The 27,976-nt window shown below is 36.9% G+C and overlaps 1 protein-coding gene across 1 annotated transcript; it reads right to left on the bottom strand.

The window, feature by feature from the left end:
* Positions 1 to 27,976, bottom strand: DCAF13 (DDB1 and CUL4 associated factor 13). The gene is given in 12 exon segments (XM_032760231.2): positions 1 to 170; positions 1,337 to 1,500; positions 2,687 to 2,822; positions 7,152 to 7,316; positions 10,201 to 10,283; positions 12,290 to 12,367; positions 15,780 to 15,935; positions 16,885 to 16,974; positions 21,947 to 22,054; positions 22,566 to 22,765; positions 27,450 to 27,870; positions 27,872 to 27,976. Coding segments are annotated over 12 exon segments (1,794 nt in total). The 3' UTR covers positions 1 to 82.

Below are 27,976 nucleotides of genomic sequence, written 5' to 3'. Positions count from 1 at the left end.
TCTAGTCCCAGCACTTTTATTTGTAGAGTTCTCAAATCAAAAGTAACAAATAATTATACATAAGGATTGTTAGGAATACCAATTATTTTACAACTGCCACTACGTGTTTCTTCTTCTCTGACACGATTGGCACAGATCCAGGCTTGCTGTGTTTAATACGATTCACTTCCCTAGAAATAAAATATACAAAATATAAGCAAGTTTATGAGAACTCATCTTAAAGAAAACTTTCTCAGAAAAATCAAAGCATTTTCTTTCACTAGAAAAACACCTATTTAAAAAAATATTTTCACAATGACAATAGGTAAAAGGAAGCTAGTACCAAGAAATCAACTTTACTTATTTGCTTCTTATCATATTTACCTAATAGGGTCCTTTACTAAGTTTAAAAACCTGCCACAGTTAATAAAATTTCTAAAAGTGATTCTACTGCAACATCTACCCAAAGACAGAAAAATAACAGCCATTTGTATATTCTAATTGGAAAATAAAGAGCTCTTAGAATTTCATGCATGACTTCAAGTATTTCAAAGAGAAGAATATTTCACAGGGGAAATGGTGGTGGTGGTAGTAGCTCTGCTCTATATCCAAAATGATAGATGTCATGTTATAATAAAGTATATTAGAACATTTTTTACTTAAGAAAAGAGCTCTACTACAGATTAATTCTTTAACTTGGAAAATACACAAAATCTCTTAATTCCAGCTACATCAGAAATTATTTTTTAAAACATTTTTTACAATAATTTTTTAAAATGAGCAAGTGTTTTCTTATTTTGGTAATTCATTTTCATTGTTTGTCCTTTAAACATATTCTCGAAAACAGGTAATGGAAGTTCTCCCATTCTCAGATAGTCATTGCTTCCCGTTATTGGGAAAAGGAAAAAGAAACGGCCTTCTGGGCCAGGCATGGTGGCTCACACCTGTAATCCCAGCACTTTGGGAGGCCGAGGTGGGCAATCACGAGGTCAGGAGATTGAGACCATCTTGGCTAACATGGTGAAACCCTGTCTCTACCAAAAATACAAAAAATTAGCCGGGCATGGTGGCGGGCGCCTGTAGTCCTAGCTACTCAGGAGGCTGAGACAGGAGAACGGCATGAACCCGGGAGGCGGAGCTTGCAGTGAACCAAGATTGTGACACTGCACTCCAGAGCGAGACCCTGTCTCAAAAAAAGAAAAGGCCTTCTGTAGAAGTCTTCAAACACATCACTAATGTACTATTAAATAATAGCACATAAACCACTCCCTTGAATGGCAGTTAAGTTTGTTTGTTTTTGGTGAGATGAGAGCAGAAGTCAGAAAAGGGTAATAGAGTCAAATGCCTCAAAACATACTTTCGTCGACGAGCTTCTTTCATGATGCGCTGTTCCTGAATCTGGCTGTAGATAGATTTTGGTAGATGTCGATGACGAGCTATACGTTTTATATGAGGATAATGCTGAAATTTCTCCTTCAATTTCTGGTTATAATCCTTGGCTGCTTTTTCTCGTGATGTAAGCTGAAAATACACATTTTGGTATCTTAATGAATAGTGTGTTGTTTTGCTTCAGTATAAAAAAGCTAGAAAGCACCCTTTTCCCCCAAACCTAAACTTTTATGATATGCAACCAAAATTGCCAATGTAATTCTGCACTTTACAAGGTTGTATTAGTAACACTAGCTCTGCAAGCACTGAATTTCCTTTTAGGCAACACACTCGCCATGTAGATAGATGCCACCCAGTAGAAAGCAGCAGTGCTGAAGGAATAGGGCCATGTGGATCACTGAGTTGGAACTTCCCTAGGCATCAATAACATAGAAAAACACCTAAATCACTCAAATTTTGAGGGTGGGTAGGGAGGTGAGTTAAACATAGTGAAACAGAAAAGAAAAAATAAGTACCCAATTCCATAAGAACTAGCCTTTGTTTAACGAATGTTAAGGATGATACGATTTAGAGGAACATTTAATGATGGACCTAGGCACAATGCAATACTTATCAATCATTAAACCTAAAACAGAATTGCCTTTGATTTTCCTATCAGGACTAAGTAGAAAATAATTCACACTTACTCTTTCCTTCTTAAACTTAATATTTATTTCTAATATAAGCACTCTGTATGTTTCTTATAGAAAATATGGGACATTTAGAAAAACATCAAGAACAAAACAAAATCAACCATAATCCCCTATCCTGGAGGTAACCAGCCAATGATAACAACTGCTATTTTTTCATGGAATCTTTTTTAAAGTCTGAAGCTTTCTGTATTTATTAAATGTTCCATTGTGTCTTTGATATTACAAGATCTCCCGGGGACTTGCAGCCTTTGAGTTGCTGGATGACTATTTCTCTAACAAAAGAGATATGAGCTCTAAGTTCTGAGCTTCTAGTTCCTGCATCTTCTGTCCCTACCTCAAGGAAAACACAAAAAACCAGTAAGACTCAATATTATCAAACATCTGAATTAACAATGGCATTCTGAAGGTCTTAAATGTCAATTTGAATGTACAGTGTCTACAATAATAGATCAGAATGAAGCAAATAATTATCAATACAACCTTGTACATTTATTGCTTTTTTTATCACAGCTATGTCAATTTAATCAAAATACCCAAAAATACCTAAAAGTAAATTTTCACAATGTAATAATATCTAATAAAATTAGAAATCAGCTTTATGACAATGAAAGAAAATGAATTCTTACCACACCCAATTTTTCAGAAGCATTAGCTTTCCACAGGCGAATGTTCATTTCATCAGATCCACACATAATGTATCTGCTGTCAGAAGTCCATTTTACACAGATAACATGTTGCATTCTCTTTGTATGATATACCTCCCTATAGAAAAGGAATTAAGTTAAAACCCTTTGGATTTTGGTACAGATTTTCTTTGAGTAACCACTGCCTATTAAGTATCAGGATACCATTTCTGAGTCCTATAGGAGTATAAAATAAAAACTCAAATTCTTGTCAATGTATTTTTATTGAATCCAACTAATAAGGTTCTGTGTTAAGTGCTGGGGTATTAAACAAATTTCTGCTCTCAGAGAACTTACTATCTAGTAAGAGAAATAAATATGAACAAACTAAGCAAAACCAGATGTACAGAAAAGTTCACAGAATAACTAAAAGCATAAAATGCAAATAAAATATGATGTTCAACCAAGGTAACTTTGTAACAAAAAGAAAGGACTTGATCTTAAAAGGCTTCCTCCTCATATCAAATCAATTCAGGTCAACACACTTTTTTTCCCCTTCATTTTACTGAAAAAGAAAGAAATGCAATGTTCTTCAAAGAGTACCTCCTGATATGCTGAATCTAATGCCAGAATTTTGTTTTGGTTAAATTGTTTAAAAAGCTTAATTAATTAGACCAGCCTGGCCAACGTGGTGAAACCCTGTCTCTACTAAAATTACAAAAATTAGTTGGGCGTGATGGCGCACACCTGTAATCCCAGCTACTCGGGAGGCTGAGGCAGGAGAATCACTTGAACCTGGGAGGCAGAGGTTGTAATGAGCCAAGATTGTGCCACTGTACTCCAGCCTGGGTGACAGAGTGAGACTCTGTCTCAAAAAAAAAAGCTTAATTAAAGTGAGTTGATGATTTACATGTGTGAAAAGAAAGGGAGGACTACAGGAGTGTCTGATAAGTTGAGGTAAGAATCATTTAACAAACGGAGATGTCAAATATCATACCTATTTGGAAAGGCTGTGAAATATGCTAGATGAATTCACAGGTGACACTATATTAGTAAGTGTTAAGAAGGGCATTAAAAAGCAAGTAAAATACAAGGTCAGAAAAAGATGAAACTTCTGGAGAAATAAATTTTCTGTATCTGGATTAAATTATTCAAAATGCAGAGCATATAAAGAGGAAGGAAACAGGCTCAATAAACTATGCACAGTAAAAGAAAACTCAAACAGAATGACTAAATCAAATATTCATATCTATAAAAAGTATCTCTAAAGTAGGCAAGGTGTGGTGGCTCATGCCTGTAATCCCAGTACTTCAGTGAGAGGATTACTTGAGCCCAGGAGTTTGAGACCAGCCCGAGTAACATAGGGAGACCCCATAGCTACTAAAGATAAATTTTAAAAATTAGGTGTGGTGCTGCTCAGGAGTCTGAGGTAGGAGGATCACTAGAGCCCAGAAGACAGGGGCTGTAGAGAGCCGTGTGGCATCACTGCACTCTAGCCTGGCTGACAGAGCCAGACTCTGTCTCAAAAAATAAAAAAATAAAAAAATCTCTCGACTATACTCACTAAACTAGTCTTTTACACCGTTTCTGATAGGTATGTTTTAAGCACTTTGATAAACCATAAGAAATTCATTTTTAAAAGACGGGATGATTAAAAAGAACGTCCTATTAAAATGAAAACTAGATGAGATAGACTGCTTTTTCTTCTCCCCCTCAGTGTTCTGCTTTTGAAGACTCATTTCTTGTAATCTCCACATATCTCAGAAGCCCTTTTTTCCAAAGCATTATAATGCGTTTGAAGTAGGGAAATTTAATCAGGCTTCCGTAACCATTAAACATAATCTGTTCATGCAGTAGACCAGTCAAATCCAATGGTTAGTCACTTAAGTAACTGAGAATCCTCCCCAATGGTAAACTATGCTGAGTTCTTAACTTCTAGATATGTTTATGTCTGCATATATGCTAAGTTTATTAAGCTCACAAAAAGTTCTACTATTAGGAGATAAATACATTTTTAAAGGCTTAAATTCTTTTTTTTTTTTTTTTTTTTGAGACGGAGTCTTGCTCTGTCCCCCAAGCTGGAGTGCAGTGGCGCAATCTCAGCTCACTGCAACCTCCGCCTCCCGGGTTCATGCCATTCTCCTGCCTCAGCCTCCCGAGCAGCAGGGACTACAGGCGCCCACCACCAAGCCCGGCTAATTTTTTGTATTTTTAGTAGAGACGGGGCTTCACCGTGTTAGCCAGGATGGTCTCGATCTCCTGACCTCATGATCTACCCGCCTCGGCCTCCCAAAGTGCTGGGATTACAGGCGTGAGCCACTGTGCCTGGCCGCTTAAATTCTTTATATACACAGTCACACTAATTTTTCCATGTGAACACTATTAATTTACTTGTTTGCTTGGTAAATACTGAATGAACTTCCAACAGAAGCCTACTGTCATATACTGACAACTGTAGTTTTAAAAAATTTACCCAAAATTTCTTTTAAAAATACTACGCTTTAGCCATTTTAAGGTCTTTTAAAGGAAAATATTTTTTAAATACAGATTATTCACCCAAGCATGAGTTATTTGATGTTTATAATGATAGGAAACAAATCACAGAAACAAATTAGAACTAGCTTTCAAGCAGATAAAGGCAAAGGTCAGAGGGAACATCATTTATATCTAAACACAACAGGACGTTAACACATATTAAGACTGTGATTACAAAACCTCCAAATGACATCAGGAGACAATTCCTTGGAAATGAAATATAAGAACCCTTTTATACAATTTTGGAATAATGTGAGTTTTCTAGCTAGACCTACATTTAGCTGTCCACGCTAGCTTTGGAATAATTCAGCCTGAACTCAGCTGCTGGCCCGTTGGGATCACAGGTACTACACAGTCCTGTTTTTTTCTTTGTTCTGGTTTCATTCTTTGTGTCTACTTATGTACTATGTTGGAAAAATATTATCCTACTACATTTGGAAGTTGTGGTGCCAAGAAATGATGGATGACCATATTCTCTTGATTCTCAATATTTTCCAGAGGTGAGAGAAAAATGGAAGCTATTAGTCTTGCCTTGAGCCTAAATGAATAATCTCAAAAAAAACACTCATGACAATTTGGAGAATATCAAGGCAGCAACAAAGGAAGCAACAGTCACATAGGAACACACAGCAGAACCTCTACAACAGAAATGATGAAATGAAGATCAAAGTCATCAGAAGACTCCTGTCAGTATGCTTCTAACTGAAGTACCTTCATAATCAGATAAACAGTGATGATGATAATTATCTGCTGACAATGACGATACATGGTTTAAAAATCCATATGGCTTCCTCAAATTACAGTGGAAAAAGACACAAATATCACAAGTAAAAGAGCAAAGAGTTAGATAAGCAGATTGGCTATGACCGTAATCATCCAATTATCATAATTTTTTGAGAAAAACTATTTCCATTTATTTGGATTTATTTTATGCATGCTTCCAGGAACACATCTAAAGCATTACTAAGGAACAATGGGAATGTGTATAACAGCTCTTTGTAAACCATAATTCACTACACAGAGGGCTGTATCTATACAGGACTTAGTTTTTAAAGTCAGTCTGTAAAGTGAAAACTCGAGAACAAAATTCCCCTTGCAAACTCCTTAAAATGTCATCACTTTCTGTAAACTACCTCTTTACAAAAATACGATATAAATAGATACTGTATTTAATAATATATAATATGTAGTAAAGGGCCAAACTATACAAAACACAATACAAATCTTAAATATTAGAATCACACTCAATGTGCTTACAGAATGAGACACACACAAGACTACGGGACAGCTGAGTATTCAAATCTCCCACCTCTCAACCTCTCATCAACCAAGCCATATACCTACTAAAGTAAAATAGAGGGAGAACGGTCTTGACAATTTAAACTTACTTTTATTTCTTTTTTAATTTTTGGTTTGGCATACAGAGTTGGATTTGACTAAGTAAAAAATAACAAATGTAAGGTATTATTACTAATTCTTCTTAAACTGTATTGGGGCAAAAAACTTTATTAAACTTCAGGTACCCTCTCAGAAAAGATAAATAATAATCAGGACAAAGAAAAATGAAACAAAAATAGTCATAGGACATTTTGGTCAGTGATAGACTGCATACACGACAGTGGTCCATTAAGATAATACTGGATTTTTACTGTACTTTTCCTATGTTTATATATGTTTACATAAACAAATACCACTGTGTTACAATTGCCCACAGTATTCAGCACAGTAACATGCTGAACAGATTTGTAGTCTAGAAGCAACAGGCTATACCATATGACCCCTAGGTGTGCAACACGTTATACCATCTAGTTTTGTTTAAGTGCACTCTATGATGTTCACACAATGATGAAATTGCCCAACGACTCATTTCTCAGAATGTATCCCCATTGTTAAGTGACATATGAATATAAATGGCTTACTGGTAGGCACATACCTGCTTCGACTTTTGTCTACAGGAAAGATTCGAATAGATTTATCAAAACTAGCAGACACAAACTCCTTCCCAGTGGGAGAGTAATCCACATCAAGCACTGCAGATACATGATCCATATGGACCATTACAGGAGTGTCCAGTGCACGCATATCAAAAGTATATAAGCTGTAAAAGAATTTTTAAATATTTGACACATATTTCTGGAAAGATGCCATATGCAGTACTAAAAGATACCAGTGAAAACAAGACCCATTTGCAAAACAATGCACATCTAAACAAAAAGCTCAATGCTGTACACAAGCAGGTGAAGGATAAGGAAAAATTTCAACAGTTTTTATGATTCCTTAAGACTCCACTTACATATATACCAACACATTTTCCTCCTTATAAATCTCATTGTAGAAAATGTGGAAATTTCAAAAAAAGTACAGAATACAAAAATTACCTTTAATTCTACTACCCAGAGGCCAGTTATTTAGTGCAGCACGATTTTTTAAAAAACCTTTTTCACCATACTATTTAAATACATACTTTTAATGAAATTGAAATACTATGTAAAGCTTTATATTCTGATATTTCACGTAGCACATTAATGAGCATTACCCATGTTATTAAACAATTTTTGAAAATATTTTAATGGCTGTATATGTAAGTTCAAGTAATTTATTTCCCTATATTTTAAGTTTCCAACATTTTATTATATATAATGCTTAATAAAATCCCAATGTTTGGATTTTTAACATTCAATCTTTAACTGAATGGGATAGATTCAATTAAATCTGGACAGATTCCTACAAGTAGGATTGTTAAGTTTAAAGGCATAAGCATTTTTAGGCTTGATTTGAGTTGCCAAATCACTGCCAACAAAGTTGCACTAATTTATACTCCTACTGGTGATATGTAAGAGTCAACACGGCTTTTCAAAGGGTGTATCAAAATGAGAAACTATACTTTATACACAATTGGTAAACACAATGACTTCATGAGTCTCAAGATTCAAAAATTCTTAATCTAATGGCTAAAAGAATAGTGCTTCAAATGAACCAACATGAACAATGGACAAGAGTAATACAGCATTATTGTGACCAAGTTCCTAATATAAAAATATTTGAAGATGCTAAGATTAGTGAGTAGAAGTCTGAGAAGTTTCCACTTCTCAGTTTCAAAGTATCTCCCCAAAGATATATAATAATTACAAAAGGAAAAAAAAGTAACTCTTTAGTGGAGAAACCTGGCAGACACCACCCTAACCAAATGATCAAGGTTAACATTACTAGTAGTAAGATACTGACAACTGCTTTACAGTTCCTGCCTAAAAGCAATGGTTTTCAACTAGGTTTGCTTTGTTCCAGAAACTGCTTTTTAGTAAGATGCTTTAATTTCTACATGGGAAAAATGATAAGAATTCCAATTCTAAGCATATCAATTTGTTTAGATGGAAAACCTTTAAATAAACAAAGTTCCACATTATAGGATTCATTAGGGATCATCTATTCTAACCCTCACCTTACGGATGCTGAAACCATGATATAGAGTTAGTTTAAATGACTTGCCCAAGTTTATACAGTAATTACTGGTCAGCCTAGACTTGAACTTAGGTTTCTAATTCAGAATGATTAGAATATCTAAAGGGCAATAAAAGAAAAAAATACTTACAAATATAGAAAAGGGATACAAAAGCAAGATCATTTTCAAAGAGCAATTATGATACTCCAACAGTCACTTATTATAAGGGATATGCTCTTTGTTTCAGGTGGCATATGTAATTCTTTTCAAGGCAAGGAATGAGAAATTCCAAGGACACTCTGAAAAATGGTACTTTGCTAAAATAGCTTATTAGAACATTCTTTAGAAACCTTAACGAGGTTGGTCACAATAATGCTGTATTACTCTTGTCTTTTATTGCCTTTAACTGGAACAATGCCACTTAATTTCAAAACATCAATAAAGGTTAAAAAAAAAGCTTCAATTACTGTGGTTTGGTATTGCTAGTTAATGAGAGTCTAATTGAGCTTCTTTTATTTTTTTAAGACACCAGGGTCTTGTTCTGTTGGCCAGGCTGGAGTGCAGTGGCCCAATCACAACTCACTGTAACCTCAAACTCCTGGACTAAACCTCTTTTTAGCAGAAAGTCATAAAAGATGCTTTTAGTTGGTACCACTAAAACATCATATAATACATCCTTTTATGAGCTAACACTACTACTTTTTTGCTTTCAAATCTATATAGTGGAACATAAAACAATACAGAAGATCTAAAGTTCAATCCACCAACAAACTTCTGCCTTCTTAAAAAAAAACATGTATTAAGAATCTATCAAAGGCATAGCGCTATAATAAATGCTTTGGGAAAAAAAAAAGATAAGACACTCTTTCCTGCCTGGGAGACTAATCTCCCCGCTTTAATATCTTAAAAAGGGGATAACATGCGTGTCCCACCTACCTCATATGGATACTGAAAAGATAACTATAATTTTTCTTCTGTCTGACTGTATAGTGATAGCTGATAACATGACTACATGAGTATCAGCTATCTGATACTCACTGCAATACAAACATTGCAGGCAGATATTTTCATTTCCATTAAAACATGTATGGTTCAGTCATTATTTATAAGATCTACATCAAACATCAGCCAGCTTCTTCTGTAAAGGGCCAAATGGTAAACATTTTCAGGCAAGTGGGCCATAAGGTCTCCGCTGCAACTATTCAACTCAGGCATTATAGCACAAAAGCAGCCATATCCAATATATAAATAAGTAAGTGGGTGTGGCCATATTCCAACAAAACTTTATAAAAACAGGCAACAGAAAGGATTTGGTCCACTAGTTGTTTACTGTCCCTGGTCTACATCATTCTAAATACTGACGAAATAAATACTTTTCTAAGAAGTTCTTCTCCAATTTGGAAAACTTCTTAAAGCTAAACAAATGACAGTTTTCAAACTTTATAGGTATACCTACCTAGTGGTATATATTTTATTAGTATGACTTACACAATTAAGCCATTCCTGGTAGAAATACACAAGTTTTTAAAACAGGGAAACTTACTTATAATCTTCATTTGCTGCTGTAAAAATGAAAGCTTCCATAGGGTTCCAACAGATTGTATTTGTTCTCATATCTAAGATAACCTGAGAAAGGAAGCATATAGTATCCCATTACCATGAAATTATTACCTCTAAAATGGATGAATTTCCCACTTCCTTTCCTTTTTTCCCCACTGATTTAAGCAAATATTTCATAAACACCTATTATGTGTACAGTACTCAGCTCAGTGCAATGGGAAGAGAAATCAATCAGTAACTGCTTCTTAAATACCCAGGCAGAGTAGTAAATATAAAAATAGAAATGCTTAACTCCCAGTCCCCTAATCTCAAACAACTTATAGTTTAGTCAGAAAAATGTGACATATAATAAAACTTAAAATATAAACAAAAAAGTAACAAATGACTAAGTATCAAATTAGGGGCAAAATTAATGGTGAGCTTAGGGTTAACATAAAGAACTGTTTCTAAAGACAAGTATGATTTGAACTGACCTGTGAAGGATCAGTAATTCAGTGTTTCTCAACGGGAACACTATTGGCATTTTGAGCAGGATTATCTTTTGTTCTGTATGACTATCCACTGTAGGATGCTTAGCCACTCAGGGACCTCCCACTAAATGTCCCTCTTGCATTCCCAGAACTGTACCTGGTAGGGGACTACAACCCCTGATTGAGAACTACTACATTTATGAGAGAAAGGATAAAAGAAACATTGATAGACTAGTAGATGGAGCAAAGAAGCAATAGAAAGTAGCAGTGTCTAACAATCCCTACATCTATCAAAGTGACCTGCATGTGACAAACTCCAATTCAATGTTACCTTACTGACTAAAAGAAATAAATGAGTTGCAAATTAGAACCAGATTTCAGAGCACCTTGAAAGCCAGGCTACATTTTCTTCAACCTAAAATTAATGGAGCTCCATTAAAAACTGAGAATGTGCAAAGCAGGAGGCAGTAATAATGAAAAATAAATTAAAAAAAAAAAAAACAGAATGAGTGTTAGGTAGGTGGGAGGGGGCAGAAACGACCATTCATTAAACTAGTACCTCATGTCAGCATTCTGCTAAATGCTTAAAGTATCATGTTTTATTCTCAGCAAAGTGCTGTGAGATAGTTATTAATACCACCACCTTACAGGAGAAACACATTTTAGGTTAACTTGCTTAAAAGTCTGAGACCAAAGTTCATATAGGATCTTCCCATTAAATCACATGAATGAGTGAAATGATATAAGTGGTACTTTGGAAAGATTATCATATTTATCTATTTCAAACTTCAATGAATGTACTCTCCTAATATCTAGTTTGTTACGTTATAAAAATGATTTAGGAATAACAAAAGCAAGTATTAAAAGCATTTCTTTTGTATGTGGACTATGACAACAGACTTGTGGCATCTCAATAATGTCCAGCCCTTTCTGTCACTCAAAATTCTAGTATCTGAAATAAACTTTATACCCTTTTACTTACAATGGCATTCCTTTCCTTACTTACAGACAGTATCTGTCTTCCTCTTCAGAGTTAGCTTAAAGTTGTATTATTAGCTTTGATATGTAAGTGCTGAAATTACTACTTTAGAATTGTTAGGAAATCTGTTACTTTGAACAGGATAGTGCTTGCCTAAATGTCAAACTAGTATTGATCAGCATGTAACTGAACAAATAAAGCTGGTTATGTGAATGAGTTCTAAAACCTTCTGGAATAAAATACTGTACATGTCATATGATAATCATGGGGCTTGAATTTTATTGAATATTATTTGAATATTATTACACTGTTAAGTAACGGGATGCAATACCTTTAAGAACTTTCAATTCAGTAAGTATTAATTAGAGGCCTAAAATGTACTGGCATCATGGAAGACACAAGGATGGTGACTAGGATACAAAACCTAGCAGAAATTTAAGAGTCTCTAAAAAGCAATGGGGAGCTGAAAGAACACGATTATCATCATGTAGAGATCTAAGAACACCTGTATAAAAGATTTTTTTAATTCTGAGAAAATATTTGCTCCATATTTTTAGTCATTCTATTTAGAGAGAAATACATAATGCCAACTGTATAAAGCAAAAGTCAAAACTGGAACTCACCTTTTTCAAAGGAGTAGCTTGCCTCATATCATACAGTACTATATTCCTGTCAGATGCACAACTTCCCAAGAGAAATGTCTAAAAACAAGTATAATAATCACCAGTTAAAAGCCAGACCTGGCAGCAAACCACATCCATTCAGTAAACAAATGATTTAATTGCCCTTAATATTTATGTTAAAAAACAAAGTCCATTTTAAGAGGGTACAATAAATCATCCATAATCTCAGGAACTTAAACCAAGTATTTTCATTGTAAAATCCCCATGCTTGTATTTTACTTATTTATTTATTTAGAGACAGAGTCTTGCTCTGTCGCCCAGGCTGGAGCAGTGGTACAATCTTGGCTCACTGCAACCTCTACCTCCCAGGTTCAAGCAATTCTCATGCCTCAGCCTGTGGAGGAGCTAGGATTACAGGGGTGCACCACCACACCGGGCTAATATTTTGTATTTTTAGTAGAGACAGGGTTTCACCATGTTGCCCAGGCTGGTATCGAACTCCTGACCTCAGATGAGCCACCTGCCTCAGCCTCCCAAAGTGCTGGGATTACAGGCATGAGCCACTGCGCCTGGCCCCCATGCATGTATTTTAGATGTCAGGGATGATAATGTACAGATATTACTGTGTTCTAATTTGTAATAAAACATATTTTACTTATCTACTCTTCAACTTAAGACTTGTTTCCTGTTTTTTACTATTATAAGTAATACTTCAATAAACATTCCCCCCCAACATTTAGATCTTCTTTTGAATTATTTCCTTAGGATAAAATTTCACAAATGACATTACTGAATCAAAAGGTATGAACAATTTTATGGCTTTTGATATTTAGGGCTAATTATTTTTCCAAAGAGCTGTACCAGTGTATACACTACAATGTGGGATATGTCCATTTTAATGCAACTGGGCAGCACTGGGTACTGTCATTTAAAAGTCAATATCTGTATGACAGTATTTCCTAGCTACATAAATTGTTTTATTAGTAGTTAAATGTTTCTTTGTGTTTGTTAACTCTCCATAAATTAGGCCTGTCTTTTGTCCAACTGTTTGAAGATTTTTCTAATTATTTTATTTGTAAGTCAATTATAAATGTGCAAGGTACTCACATAACCCCTTGGCATTAAGTAAAAATAAGCCCTCTATCATCCAGTGGATCCCTGAAACCCTCTCTCTGTAGCATCATTCCTCCTTACTCATGGTTCCTGACACTCACAACTATTGGCTTCTGCCTACAACTACTTCCTACTGCAAGTGTGGGGGCAGCAAGAAGAGCTATTTACTAACTAGTTGCATGGCCAGCTAACTCCTCCTACTGTCTGTACGCAGTTCAAATAACACACCATAAAGCTAATGTTATGATCATGATTTCCTCTCAGTTCTTTCTGAAAGCCTGATATCTTAATGGCTGCTTTTCTGAGACTTCCCTAGTGAGGTCCCTCAACCTTTCTTGGCTTCTCATTATGTCACCTCAGGGTCTGACCAGGTTCCATTTCTAAAAAGGAAGACTTTGATGTGAACAAAGCAAAACAATCTACCTAGACCAAATGCCACCTTTCACACTGTAAAACGTGCCAATGATCAGCATAAACTTTTGGCTTTACCAGAATTCTAGGCATCAATATTTTAAGAGAAAATTAATCATTAATGATTAGAGGAGACAAATACAAATACACTCCATTTGTTCACAGTAACATGCCCTTTCCATTAAGTTAAAAATAGGATAAGAGACATGCACACCATTTACTTTTACCACTAAGTTCATAAGGTTAATAGTAATTAAAAAAAAAACAGCTGAACAAATACAGCTGTTATACAGGCAAGTTTGAAAAATATGGTCACTAAGTCATCCCTAATAATTATGATTTTAGAATTGGTGATCAGCTCTTCTGACACAGATGTTCACCAAAGCAGAGAAGCAAAAGATTTTTTTGTTCCTCTAAATAGTAAGAACCAGTGTCTGCTTAGGTTTTTTTGTTTGTGTGGTTTTTTTTTAGTAAGTAATACCATCACCATCTCGAATTTGGATAGCACTTTTACAAAATGTTCACACATGTTATCAACTTTTACACTTGGTCCTGCTCTGCAAGGGTAGCTGCCTTTTCATGCCATTTCTCTCTTCTACAACCAAGGGAAACATAAGGAAGGAAGATGGAGGATGGAGTGAGAAAGATATAATAGACACAGATACTCCAGACCAGGGATCAGAAAACTTTTTCCGTAAAGGGCCAGAGAGTAAGTATTTTAGGTTTTGTGGGCCATATGGTCTCTATGGCAATTACTTAACTCTGCCATCATAGCACAAAAGCAGCTACAGACAATATGTATGCAAGAGAACATGGCTGTCTTCTAGCAGAGCTCTATTTACAAAAACAGGCAGTGGGCCACATGTGGCTCACAGACTAGTTTGCCAACCTATTCTAGACCTGTAGCCTCTCTAGAAAGTGTGTGTGGTGTGTGTTAAGTATGTGGTAGTTGCAGGAAGAGTGTCCTCTGACTTCTCAGTAATTCCTCAAGGCCAAGCTCACATCACACTGCAGCATCTCATTTTCCAGTACATCATACAAACAATTTTTATACCTTACTATTTTGACTCAACCTTACTTCCTACCTTTTGTCAGGTTGGGTCTTTAAGAGCATAACACTTGCATATTAGGATTTTTCTCTATACTACCTAAAATGGTAGCCTCGCAATAACTGCTAAAATTGGCTTATATATGCTATGGTTGCCTTTTCTTTCAGCAGGAAAAAAGTATCCCTACTGAGTCTTCTGGACAATCAGTTCACCTATTGTTATGTATTAAGAAAAAGTTCAGAGAAAGATCTGGAGTCCAAGGGCTAGCTTAGCCTTCAGGACAGCCTCCATTTCTAAATTCAGACCTAAAAAGACAACATGTAGTGGCCAATCTCCAACTCTTCCCTGAGGCCTGGAGGAACTGGGAATCATAATTCAAGAGGAACTGGGAATCACAATTCAGACTTCTGAGCAAAGAAAAATATAACTATAACTAATTACCGTGTAGTTCAACAATAATCACAAATGTTTTTATGAAGCATTGGTACCTTACCAATTATAAATAGACAAAATGATGTCCAATGCTCCTCCTTCTGACCTCCAAGGCAGGTAGAAAAATTAACATTTTCCTAAATGTACAATGACATATCTATGGAACATGAGATTGAAGGCATGAGTAAAACTAAAGTTAAAACAAGACTGTATTTACCTGGATTTTACCCCAATGGGCAAATGCACACACCACTCCTCTAACAATGCTTAACTCTAGTATCTGGGACTAAACTGCTGGGAAACATGTTGGGATTTGAGCAAAGGTATCAGAACTCATTTACAGTTGGGAAAATTGACAAAATGCCAAAACACCATTAAAATTCAGAAGTTTCTATCATACATTCAAAAGTTTCCTAAACAGAACTGAAATTATTAAGCCATAATAAGGAAACAAAAAGCAAAACATACTTAAAAAAAAAAATTACCTCAATTGGGTTAAATTTAACACTACTTATACTGTCAAATCCCCAGGTCATTGAACATATAGGATTAGTTCTTTGTTCATCCCAAATGTCTACTTGCTGTCCACATGTGGCAAAAACAGCTTCTTTCCAGTGATGATCAATACCAGTATACACTGTCTTTAAAAGCAAAAAGGTTAAGAGGATTTTTTTCATTACAAATTCAAATCTGCAGAATAATATTTTAAATATATTTATCTACACTATCTTTTTTTGAGAAAAGCCTTGTTCACAAAGAAACTTCTTTGAAGTCCTTACTTAAAGGGGGAAACAATACCATAAAGAGACAAGACATTTTAAGAATGAAACCAATTTTGTTTTAGAAATTACTAACGTGTTTCCAACTACAAATTATCTCTACCTCATACTCATACCCCATTCCCCTATCCCTTTAAGAACATTTAGAACTTCTTGAAACCTAAAGCAGAACCTAAATATTATATACTAACCATAATATTGAAATGACAAAGTGATTTTTAAAAGGTATATTTAATTTAAAGATTAAATCTAATTTTGGAATTGTTTGCTTAATATAAAAATGTAAACATTATAAAACATGGATAGGCCAAATGTTCTAAATTATTCTCATGCTAAAACTAAACCACCCATCACCTGATTTGCAGAATAATTTGGTAGAAACATTAATAAGATTTACACATGATGCATAATACTATTAAATTTCTTCATTTCTTAAAGGAGTCTTTCAACTAAGAAATTCTGAGTTTTGTGTAAGATCTATGATGACATAAACTAGACAAGCTGAAGCATTTTCTGAACTTCTATCTTTTTCTCCATGGTCTTGCTATAGGAAATGTTTCATTGTATCCTCTAGGTAAAAACAAAAATCAAACTCTACTACAATGAATACCAAAAAAAAATCTGTTAAAATTCTTTAGCATCAAAGGACTTTAGCTGCATTAAATATTGCGTAAATGGGTCAACAATTACAGCCTAAAGTCTTTTGTTTCTTATTTGCATCTTCTTCCCCATCTTTGGACATTATAACTATAAAATAATTTTAAATAAAACAATGTTAATAGGCAAGCTATTAGTCAATTTACTTTTGTACCTTTCCTAATATTGTATGTAATGGCTCTTCCTCGTCTCCATAGCCTGGCCCATCCATTTTCCACTGCTTCACAGTTTTGTCATCACCAACCTAGAAATATTTGTTTTATTATGATGATGATAATGAACAACAGTTACAAATTAAAACTTGCCAACACTTATATCAAATTATACCTATCTTGTTTAAAACAGATAACATACCATATCATTCCAGTATTATACTTATTGATGCATTTATATCCCACCTTGTTTTAGTAAAGATTTGTGACAAATATATAAAGTACATAAAACTAAAAATATAATGAGTAGAGCAAAAGAAAAACAAGAACAGGGGCAAAGTTAGGTCATGCATATTGTGATAAACATGGCATTTCAACTTAGAGAAAAAATGGATTACAAAAAATGGTATTATAATATCTGGTTAGTCATTTTAAAAAATTGAGCCAATTTGATACCTTATGTGAAAATAAAATTCCAGGTAATTTTAAATATAAAAAATAGAATGAAAAACATGAAAATACTGGAGAGAAACCATTGTTATAATATTGAAATAGACAAAGTCCTTTTCTGCATGAACTGCAGAAACTACTAAGTCAGTGGTTTTCAAACGGTGAACTTTGGGCCTCTGGAGGACCCTGAGAACTTTTCAGGGTCCACGCGGTCAAAACTATTTTCATAATGTTAGTAAAGACATAGTTTGTCTTTTCACTGTGCTGACAGCTGCACAAATAGTAAAAAAGCAACAGTGAGCAGAACTGTTGGCACGTTAGCCCAAATCAAGGCAAAGCAACAAACTATAGTAATTTAGACATGAGTATTTGGCAGACACGTTTACGCTATCAGGTGAAACAGACTACAAAACAGAACATATAATGTAGTTTGAGGTTGAAAACAAAATCATAAATGTGGTACTGTATAACTGCATATATACCAAACTGCTAGTTTTAACTTAAAATCTTACATTTATATGTTAGATGCAATCTATATCCACTTTTTGATAAAAACATTAACAAAGATATATTTATCTATGGGAAGAGTATGAATGTAGCTCTTTTCCGACAGCAAATTCAAAAAGGAAAACAGTTCTTGCAAAACAGTTTACAGTGCCCATGAGATGAAAACAGTAAGTGATCAGGAAAGGTTTTGGTACTAAGATTACACAGGGATGTCTTTTGTTGAGGATGTCGATGAAGAGAATCCTTAACAACATCCTTATGATAGACAAAAAAGTATTTAATAGGGCTACATCTTATTAACCACTCTGAATCTGAGCCACTGGCACTATACTAAAACTCAATTCTAGAAACCTGATCCTAATGGGAGAACGTTAAAATGTAATCTGGTACCAGGTCTTGACTGATCTGGCTTGACCCAAAGAGACATTTTAGCACTTACAGAATACAGGATAAACTGTGTTCCTGAGCACCCCGTTCCTGAAGACAGTATCCCTCCATCAAGTTTCTGATAGTGTCTGCAAGCTCAAGACTGAATTTCATTGTAAATGACCAAGCTGTTCTGCAGTCTACCGAGTACAAACCTCAGCGGACCACCAATTCTGGGAAATGTTTTCTCATTTTATAGAAATGAGTAACCGAACAAGAATACGTGCCTGGCTAGAACATCTCATCTCCAGGCTGGTTATGCTGAAGAAGGAACTGTTGGTATTACAAACTGGGATATCTTAGTGAAGTTTAGGTAATAAAAGTTCGTGTTTTGCAACACCGTGTACTAAAATTTTTAAAAACATTCTTAAAGTTGTACCAGCAAGTAGTCTTCACATGTGTCTTATCTCTGACAAAGCACACATTACTCAAAAATATCTTTTTGGTTGGGTGCGGTGGCTTGCACCTGTAATCCCAGCACTTTCAGAGGCCAAGGCGGGCGGATCACTAGGTCAGGAGATCGAGACCATCATGGCCAACACGGTGAAACCCTGTCTCTACTAAAAAGAAAAAAAATTAAAAAATTAGCTGGGAGTGGTGGTGGGCACCTGTAGTCCCAGCTACTTGGGAGACTTGAGGCAAGAGAATGGCGTGAACCCGGGAGGCAGAGCTTGCAGTGAGCAGAGATCATGCCACTGCACTCCAACCTGGGCGACAGAGGGAGACTTCATCTCAAAAAAAAAAAAAAAAATCTTTTTGAAAAAGGGAGGTGGGCATGGTGACTCATGTTGGGATTACAGAATCCCAACACTTTTTGGGAGGCTGAGACAGACTTGATCCCAGGAGTTCAACATCAGCCTGGGCAACGTAGCAAGACTGTCTCTTTAAAAAAATAAAGTGGGGGGAATAAGTGGTGAATATGAAACATTTTCAGTCTTTATTCATCTCTTAAAATGTTTTTATTTAATTTACAAATAAAAGTTATATATATTTATGATGTACAACATTGTGTTTTGATATACGTAGACACTGTGGAATGGATAAACCAAGCTAATTAACATATCTGTTACCTCACATACTTATTATTTTGTGGTGAGAACATTTAATTCACTTTCATAGGAATTGTCAAGAGAGCATGTTGTTAACTATAATCACCGTGTTATACAACATCCATCCTATCTCTTTGAAATTTTGTCTCTTTTGACCAACATCTCCCCAATCTCCCTCCCTCAAAGCCCCTAGTAATGACCATTTTACTCCATTTCTATGAGTTTGGCTTTTTTAGACTCCACACAACTGAGACCATGTGGTATTTGTCTTATTTAACTTAGCATCATGTCCTCCAGGTTCATTCATGTATGCTGCAAGTGACAGGATTTCCTTCTTTCTGAAGGCTGAATACTATTCCTGTGTGCGTGTGTGTGTGTACTTTTTTTTTTAAAGTCATTCATCCATTGCTGGACACTTTAGGTTGATTCCATATCCTGGGTATTGTGAATAATGCTGCAAATGAGCCTTTATTCATTTTAAGCATTAAAAAAAATACACTAAGTCCTCTGGCTGAGCTACTAATCAATATATCCAAAAGAATAACCAAGTGTAAGAAGCCTTAGTTGCCATCCATTCCCACTTGCCAATCAATTCCTTGCACAACATTGGGCCTGCAGGGTCAGGCAGCTTATCTGCACCCCTCTAGTGAAAAGTAACTGAATGCTTTGCAAGGTAGCCTATTCTGCTTTTTGACAGCAAATAAGTTTTTTTTTTTACACTAAAACCAAATCTTTTAACATTAACACCTATTTCCAGTGCCTCTCTATGGAGCAACAAATTAGTCTACTTTCTTTTTCACATGACAATCTTTCAAATTGTAGCTATCAGGTTTCCCAGAAGTCAACTTTTCCCTTTATTATTCTCTTGCAATCTAGCTTCTGCACCCAGCCAACCTGGATTGCAACCTACATTTTATAACTCAGCTCAACCTGTTTTTTAAAAAGTCACCAGTAAATAAAGAATAAGGAAGACCTATTTGACTGATTAGTGCATGTGTATACAAAAACTGTTGTATAGGTAGGTCAAAATACTTGAAAAGACATACACCAAACTAATGGTGTTAGAAGTGAAAGACTAGAATTACGCAATCTTTAATTTTCTATTTTTTACATCTCTACATTTCTAAAATGTTTTCCTCAGTCTTCATTTTTCATTATTCTTTGTAGTAGTTCACAAAACTGACTATTCCTTCCTCCTAGGAACTATGCTTATTCACAGATTCTTTGAGCTCTGGCTACTCCCAGAGTTTTCCCACTTCCCAGAGGTGGATGGGCATTCCCCAAGGCTACTTCCTTGACATCTTTGTATTTCTATATTTTCCTCTTCGTTTCCTCCCAATGATGCCGTACTATGGCTTCAATGATTAGTTCTATACTGATGATGTCAAGTTCAGCTCTGACCTCCCTCCTGAGCTCCAGACCTGCATCTGTAAAGGTATGATAGACATCTTCACTCCAACAGCCCATTAGCAGTCCAGTTTGTCACATCATATCCTTCCCATTGCCACCCTTCCAAACTTGCTGGTACTCCTCAGCAACAGGAACCAACCTCTTCCCAGGTACCTCTCAGTTGTCAAACCTGTCAATCCTCCAAAGTGTCAACCACTGATTTCCAGTTTTCAGTCTCCATAATAAGGTAGCCTCTTATTATTGCCTGCCAAACTATTAAAATGGCCTTCAAACTGATCACTAACTGCTGTCAAATTACTTAACTCAAAGCACAGCTCAGATTTTGTCGTTCCCCTTGTTAAGAAAGACCTTCAATGAACTTGAATTGGTATTTGTACACGAATGGTCACGGCAACACTATTCACAATAGCCAAAAGGTGGAAACAAATCAAATGCTCATTGATGAATGAACGGATAAACAAAATGTGACACATACAATGGAATGTTATTTAGCTATAAAAAGAAAGGAAATTCTGACATGTACTACAACATGGATAAACCTTGAAGACAATTATGTTAAGTAAAATAAGCCAGACACAAAAGGCTTATTCCACATACACAAAATGGTATAATTCTTTAAAATATGCTTCTATTTATATGAGGTACCCAGAATAGTCAAAATCACAGAGGCAAAAAATAAATAGTGGTTACCAGGGGTTGGGGACTGAGGGGAAAGAGAAGTTATTGTTTAATGACTATAGTTCCAGCTGGGGAAGATGAAAAAGTTCTGAAGATGGGATGGTGGTGATGGTTGCACAGTGATGTGAATATATTGGATGCCACCAAACTGTATATTTAAAAAGAGAGTAAATTTTATGTTCCGGATATCTTGCCACACACAGGCACAAAACTTCGATGATTCCTTACTATCTGACTAATGAAAGTACAAATTACTCATCTTAGCATCAAAAATCCTCCAGGGTAAGCCAAACTCTTTCTAGACTCACCTCTCATTAATTCCACTTTTGTGGTAAATTGAGTATTAGTTTAATCATGTTAAGTTATGGGGAAGGCTGAATTATATAAAGAAAACTAGTAATTTTCAAGGTTTAATAAGCTATTTTGCATTGTGAAACTCCAAAAGGGCCTAGGAACAAATAAATGAACTTGAAAAAAATGTATTCAATTAGATTATTCTTACCCATGTTGATCAAATTTAATGACTTAATGGTATTACACTTACAGTGAAAAAAGAAGTCCCACAAAAGCGAGTACATATTCCTCGTACAAAGCCTTCATGTGCTTGTATTGTACGGATACAATTCCGCTGAGTTAGGTTCCAAATTCTAACCTATGATAAAGCATACCAGGAAATTTCAGTGAACTATAAATGTAAAATGTTCAGGATAAATTCAACACTGACAAGGCTACGAATCACTCTACTGGGCACCTAAAACCAAAATCCTTTGGATTAAAACAATGCAATGCATATGGATAAGTATATTGACGAGCAAAAAATATAATCTGGCAAATACTCTGTTGATTCTAAAGTGCTGCAAAACTTTTTCACTTGCCATAGTAGGAAATTAAGTGTTGACAACATCTGTGAAAAAACTCATACTTAAATACTTTAATTATAAACATGATTATTTAATTGACTGTCAAACTGATCCTTAAACTACTGCATTTATAATTTCTTAGGTTTAAAGAAGAAAATATAAACAGTATTCCTAGCAAAATTTAGTCTTGAGAAGTAAACTGAAATCCAATGAAGTAAAACCTACAGTAACTAAAAACTAAAGGAAAAAACATTTGTAATATAACTACTTTTAGTTGAAAATATCATCTAGAGTGCCACTTGCCTCTCCATCACACGCCCCAGAAAGGACAGTAGCCAGGTTCTTCGGATGCTTTGCCAAGCAATTGACTCCATCACGGTGACCATCCAGTGAAGCAAGGAATGGTTTTGCAAATACTCGTTCCAGTTTGGTAGCATTTAAAGCTCTTACATATTCTCGTGGGACCTCAAAAGGATGTAAAGTAGGATCATAGTTTCTTGGAACTGAAACAAGAATGATTCTTCTTAATAATTCACACTTAATATTTCCTGCAGTCTTCCTCAGCTAATCACTCTGTTATTCAATAAGCATTCAGTTAGTGACATTGTTCTATGCCTAACACTAAGAATACAAAAGTAGAGGACCTGCTGTTCAGAAATCTTTCTGAAATTACTGGAAAATCATGGGATGCATATATCTTGCAAAACAATTAGATCCTAGATATATATACATGCAGCCTTTCCCCCTTTTTTTTTTGAGATGGAGTCTCGCTCCGTCACCAGGCTGGAGTGCAGTGGCGCAATCTTGGCTCACTGCAACCTCTGCTTCCCAGGTTCAAGCAATTCTCCTGCCTCAGCCTCCCGAGTAGCTGGGATTACAGGCCACCACGCCCAGCTAATTTTTCTATTTTTGGTAGAGACGGGGTTTCACCGTGTTGGTCAGGCTGGTCTCGACCTTGTGACCTCATGATCCACCCGCCTCGGTCTCCCAAAGTGCTGGGATTACAGGCATGAGCCACTGTGCCCAGCCTCCCTTTTATATGTCCTAGTACACTCTTCAACTGGGTTGTAAGTGTTCACTGTCAGGGCTTCCAATACACTTTTCATTTGTATTTCCTTATGCCTAGCACAGTTTCTGGGACAAAACACGTGCAAGATGTTTGCTCAACAGAACTCTAAGCTTCCTGTAGGGCAGGGAACATTATTAATCTCTGGTGCTAAATACTGTGCTGATAGACACACGAAGTTGTGATTATGATGATATTATATAGTTATTATTTACTGACCACTTTCTATGTTTGTTTACTTACTTAAAAAAGACTCACGTTAAGAGTTCACCAAGTGCCAGGCACTGTTCCAAAAACCTTAACCGTTTAATCTCTACAGCATCCTATGTGTTAAGTTCTATTACTATCTCACACTTTATTGATGGGAAAACTGAGGCATAAAGAGGTTAAGTAACTTGAATATGACACGGAGCCAGGATTCAAACCAAGGCAGTATGGCTCCAGAATCTATGTTTTAACTGTCCTGATATGCTGCTAAACACATTGTCTTGGTTAATAATCATGCTTAGGGCCGGGCATGGTGGCTCACGCCTGTAATCCCAGCACTACGGGGGGCCGGGACGGACGGATCACGAGGTCAGGAGACCAAGACCATCCTGGCTAACACACTGAAATCCCATCCACTAAAAATACAAAAAGTTAGCCAGCGGGGGTGATGGTACGTGCCTGCAGTCCCAGCTACTCGGGAGGCTGAGGCAAAAGAATCGCTTGAACCTGAAAAGTGGAGGTTACAGTGAGCCGAGATCGTGCCACTGCACTCCAGCCTGGCTGACAGAGCGTGACTTCATCCCAAAAAATATATATATATATATACATATATGTATATATATAATTATGCTTAGAAAATAATTTTAAGCTCGTATGACTAAAAAACTCAGTGAATAAAAAGTAAATGCATCTTCTTACCCCATGACTTCATCCTGCTGTTTCTTTCTGACTCCCTGGTAATGGTATTATATCTAACATTCAACAAAGCTCTAGCCTAGGTCATTCTTAGGTATTCCAGCTTCCATATTCCCTACTACCAAAACTCAAAGTCCTACTCATCATCTCTTTGCAACACTTACTCATGTTTCCTTTTAACTCTTTATTTCTAGTAACTTAGTTGTTTTGTTTGTTTTTTTGAGATGCGGTATCATTCTGTCACCCAAGCTGGAATGCAGTGGTGTGACTACAGCCTACTGCAGCCTCAACCTCCAGGGCTTAAGTGATCCTCCTACCTTAGCCTCTCACCTCAGCCTCCCAAGCAGCTTGGACCTGAGGCATGCACCACCATGCCCCATTAATCTTTAAATTTTTTTGTAGAGACAGGGGTCTCCTTATGATGCCCAGGCTACTCTGGAACTCCTAGGCTCAAGAGATCCTTCCACCTTTGCCTCCCAAAGTGTTGGATTTATGAGTGTGAGCCACTGCATCCCCAGGCAGTTTGGGTCTTCATTATCTTATACTTGGGCTACTTTAATATCATCCCTACTTGATTTGGTGGCAATTTACACTATTATCAGATGTCATCTTTTTTTATTTTTTTTTGAGATGGAGTCTTGCTCTGTTGCCCAGGCTGCAGTGCAGTGGTGCAATCTCGGCTCACTGCAAGCTCCTCCTCCTGGGTTCACGCCATTCTCCTGCCTCAGCCTCCCGAGTAGCTGGGACTACAGGCGCCCGCCACCATGCCTGGCTAATTTATTTATTTATTTATTTTTTTTTGTATTTTTAGTAGAGACGGGGTTTCACCATGTTAGCCAGGATGGTCTCCATCTCCTGACCTCGTGATCCACTTGCCTCGGCCTCCCAAAGTGCTGGGATTACAGGCGTGAGCCACCACGCCCAGCCTATCAGACGTCATCTTAAAACAGCTTTTTACATGTCACTCCCATGCTTAAAACTTCCAAAGGCTCCCTATATAGTAGTCTTCAAACTTTCTGTGTGCCCCATTAACAACAGTTTTTGAGCAGATCCCTTCTCAACATATGTGTATGTTAATGAGAGTGTATAATTAAAGATGTTCTTTTTTTTTTTTTTTTTTTTTTTTTTGAGACGAGTCTCCCTCTGTCGCCCAGGCTGGAGTGCAGTGACGCGATCTCGGCTCACTGCAAGCTCTACCTCCCGGGTTCACGCCATTCTCCCGCCTCAGCCTCCAGAGTAGCTGGGACTACAGGCACCCACCACCACGCCTGGCTAATTTTTTTGTATTTTTAGTAGAGACGGGATTTCACTGTGTTAGCCAGGATGGTCTTGATCTCCTGACCTCGTGATCCACCCGTCTCGGCCTCCCAAAGTGCTGGGATTACAGGCGTGAGCCACCACGCCTGGCCAAAGATGTTCTTTTTTTAAGAAAAATCTTGATTTAACACTGTGATAGATTTAAAGGTTCTAATTTCAGCTTAATTCAATGTTTGGTTTTAATGGCTACTATTATAAAAAAAATTCAAGCAGTACTCACTTTCGCACAGCACTGTATTAACGGGACGACATGCATACTGGAATCAATTCCCCACTTTGCAAAGTTTAGTGGTTAACAGATGTGATTTCAATCACTGTAAACCTCTTAAAGAGTGGGACTGGTTCAGTTAATATGGTACTGTGCAAAGTGCAGAACGCCTGTACTTCACAAAGAAAGCATACCCAAAATGATAATGTCCATAGTTGGCTACGTTTATTTAATACATTTAATTTTCAGTCTCATCCATCAGTTTTGCAAAGATTATTTTTGAAGTCTAGAAAATTTCTATCTACTCTGATGTCAGCAGCTGTTCCTACAACTAAAATTAGCATTTTAATAATTTCAACAAAAGTTTAAAAACCCCAACAAGATAGATCATTTTGTTTCTAAATCTCTTCATGTGGGCAAAAATGAATCTTTATAGATGGAGAAACTGACATTTATAAAGCAACTATTATGTGCTAGGTGCTGTCTAAACATAGTGCATACACGAACATGATTCTTCTCCTTTTTGGAGGCTAAGTCTGATGGGAAAGACTATTAAACCAAAATAATAATCATGAGACAATGTAATAAACACTGTGAGGAAGTGATAGCATCACAGAAGACGGGTGCTGAAGGGGGCGGGGCTCATGCAGGAGGTAAGCAGGAATAGATTATTGTTCGGTGAAAGTTTTCCAGAGAAAGCGGCTAAACTGGGTAAGGGTGTGTGTCACAGGAGGCCTTAAAAAAGATGACTGAAACGCACTGAGATTTGCAAGGGTGAATACTAAACCACTTGTGGGAAACGTAGTGACTGACGAAAGTGGCAAGGAAGGTGGGACCAGAGATTCAAGGACTGGGAATGATGCCAAATCCAAGTGACAAATCTAATTTATATTTTAGAAACATTACTGCCTTGTGACAAACTGTAAACATCTTTTGAGCAGAGACTTCTTAGCAACCAAAATAGTGAAATAATGTTTTCGCCTCATCTCATCTCGCTTACTCCTCATTCAAACTGACACAGCCCTTCTATGCCTTAGGTTCATTCCTGCCTGAAGACATTTGCTCCTGTTATTCTCTTTACTTAGAATAATCTGCTTATGCATGGTTGGTCCCTTGTCATTTAGGTATCACAAGGTACAATTTATAAGTGGTTAGCATGTTAACGGGGGAACAGATCAGGAAGGATAAATTAACTTCATTTAACCATTCTTTCATCAAACTTAAGGGATGGTAATAGAAAACTGAAAACTGATGCTTTTAAATTCATCTGTCTCTTCCAACATCCAGAACTAATGTGAAGTAGTAAAGTGGCAAGAAGAGCAGTAGGAAGGTTTTAAAAGCCTGTTCAACTCTTAGCCCTTCAACCCACGAGTTGGCTCATTCAAGTCCACTTTCCAGTAACAGGAACCTGAAGACAATTCCAGAGCAGCAGCTAGAATTTTTCTCAACTATAGACAACTATTTCCCACTCACCACTAGAGGAAAATTCTTAGAATAAGCACTTGAACAGACTTTACTTGCTATCCATTCAGTTCCGCAGCGACTCTGTAAGCACAAAGTTTGCCTTAGCGAAAGGTAACCAAGAAAGAACCAGACCGGAGTGCCAGCCTCCCTCGGCTTTACTCCGCGAAAGCCGAGGCTAGACCCAAGAACTTGCGGAAAGCGTCTCTTTCTCCCTACCAACTTATCTTACCTCTCTGTAAGTCCAACTTTGTTTCGCGGACATAATTGTCCGGATTCCGGCTCAGCATCTTCACCTTCATCTTGGTTGCTCTTCCGGCCGGACTCCACGAGCTGTTCGCTACGAGTTCCGCCCACCGCCACCTCCTCCCACAGGCGACTTCCGTTTTTCCCAGACTACTTCCAGTCACGTGACTAGCGGAGCGGCGGCCGGCTGGCTCAACTGGATCCTGCGGCGCTCCGTAGTTTTGCCGGCAAACGTTTGCAAGGGGCGGTTCTTTAGCTGTGCAGTCGCTTCCGCGTGTGTGGGCTGAAGCATTTGTGGGCGAGGCAGGGCGGAGACTCGGGAGAGGCTGGCACCTCCCCTCCATCGCGCTTTCCGCCGGCGTGACGTAGCGGCTGTGACCCATTCTTGCCCCCTCAGTACTAGAGTCTCGCGGCTTCGCTCACGCGCCTTGGGCATAAGAGTCCTCTCGCTGGTACCGGAGGTGGACTTGCGCTCACAGGGGGCGACCGTCGCCACGGTGGCGGCCACTGCAT

Source organism: Hylobates moloch, unplaced genomic scaffold (genome assembly GCF_009828535.3).
Source record: "Hylobates moloch isolate HMO894 unplaced genomic scaffold, HMol_V3 SCAFFOLD_9, whole genome shotgun sequence".
Lineage (NCBI taxonomy): Eukaryota > Metazoa > Chordata > Mammalia > Primates > Hylobatidae > Hylobates > Hylobates moloch.
The sequence above is the reverse complement of the archived record's forward strand: the minus strand, read 5'-3'. Positions and strand labels throughout refer to the sequence as shown.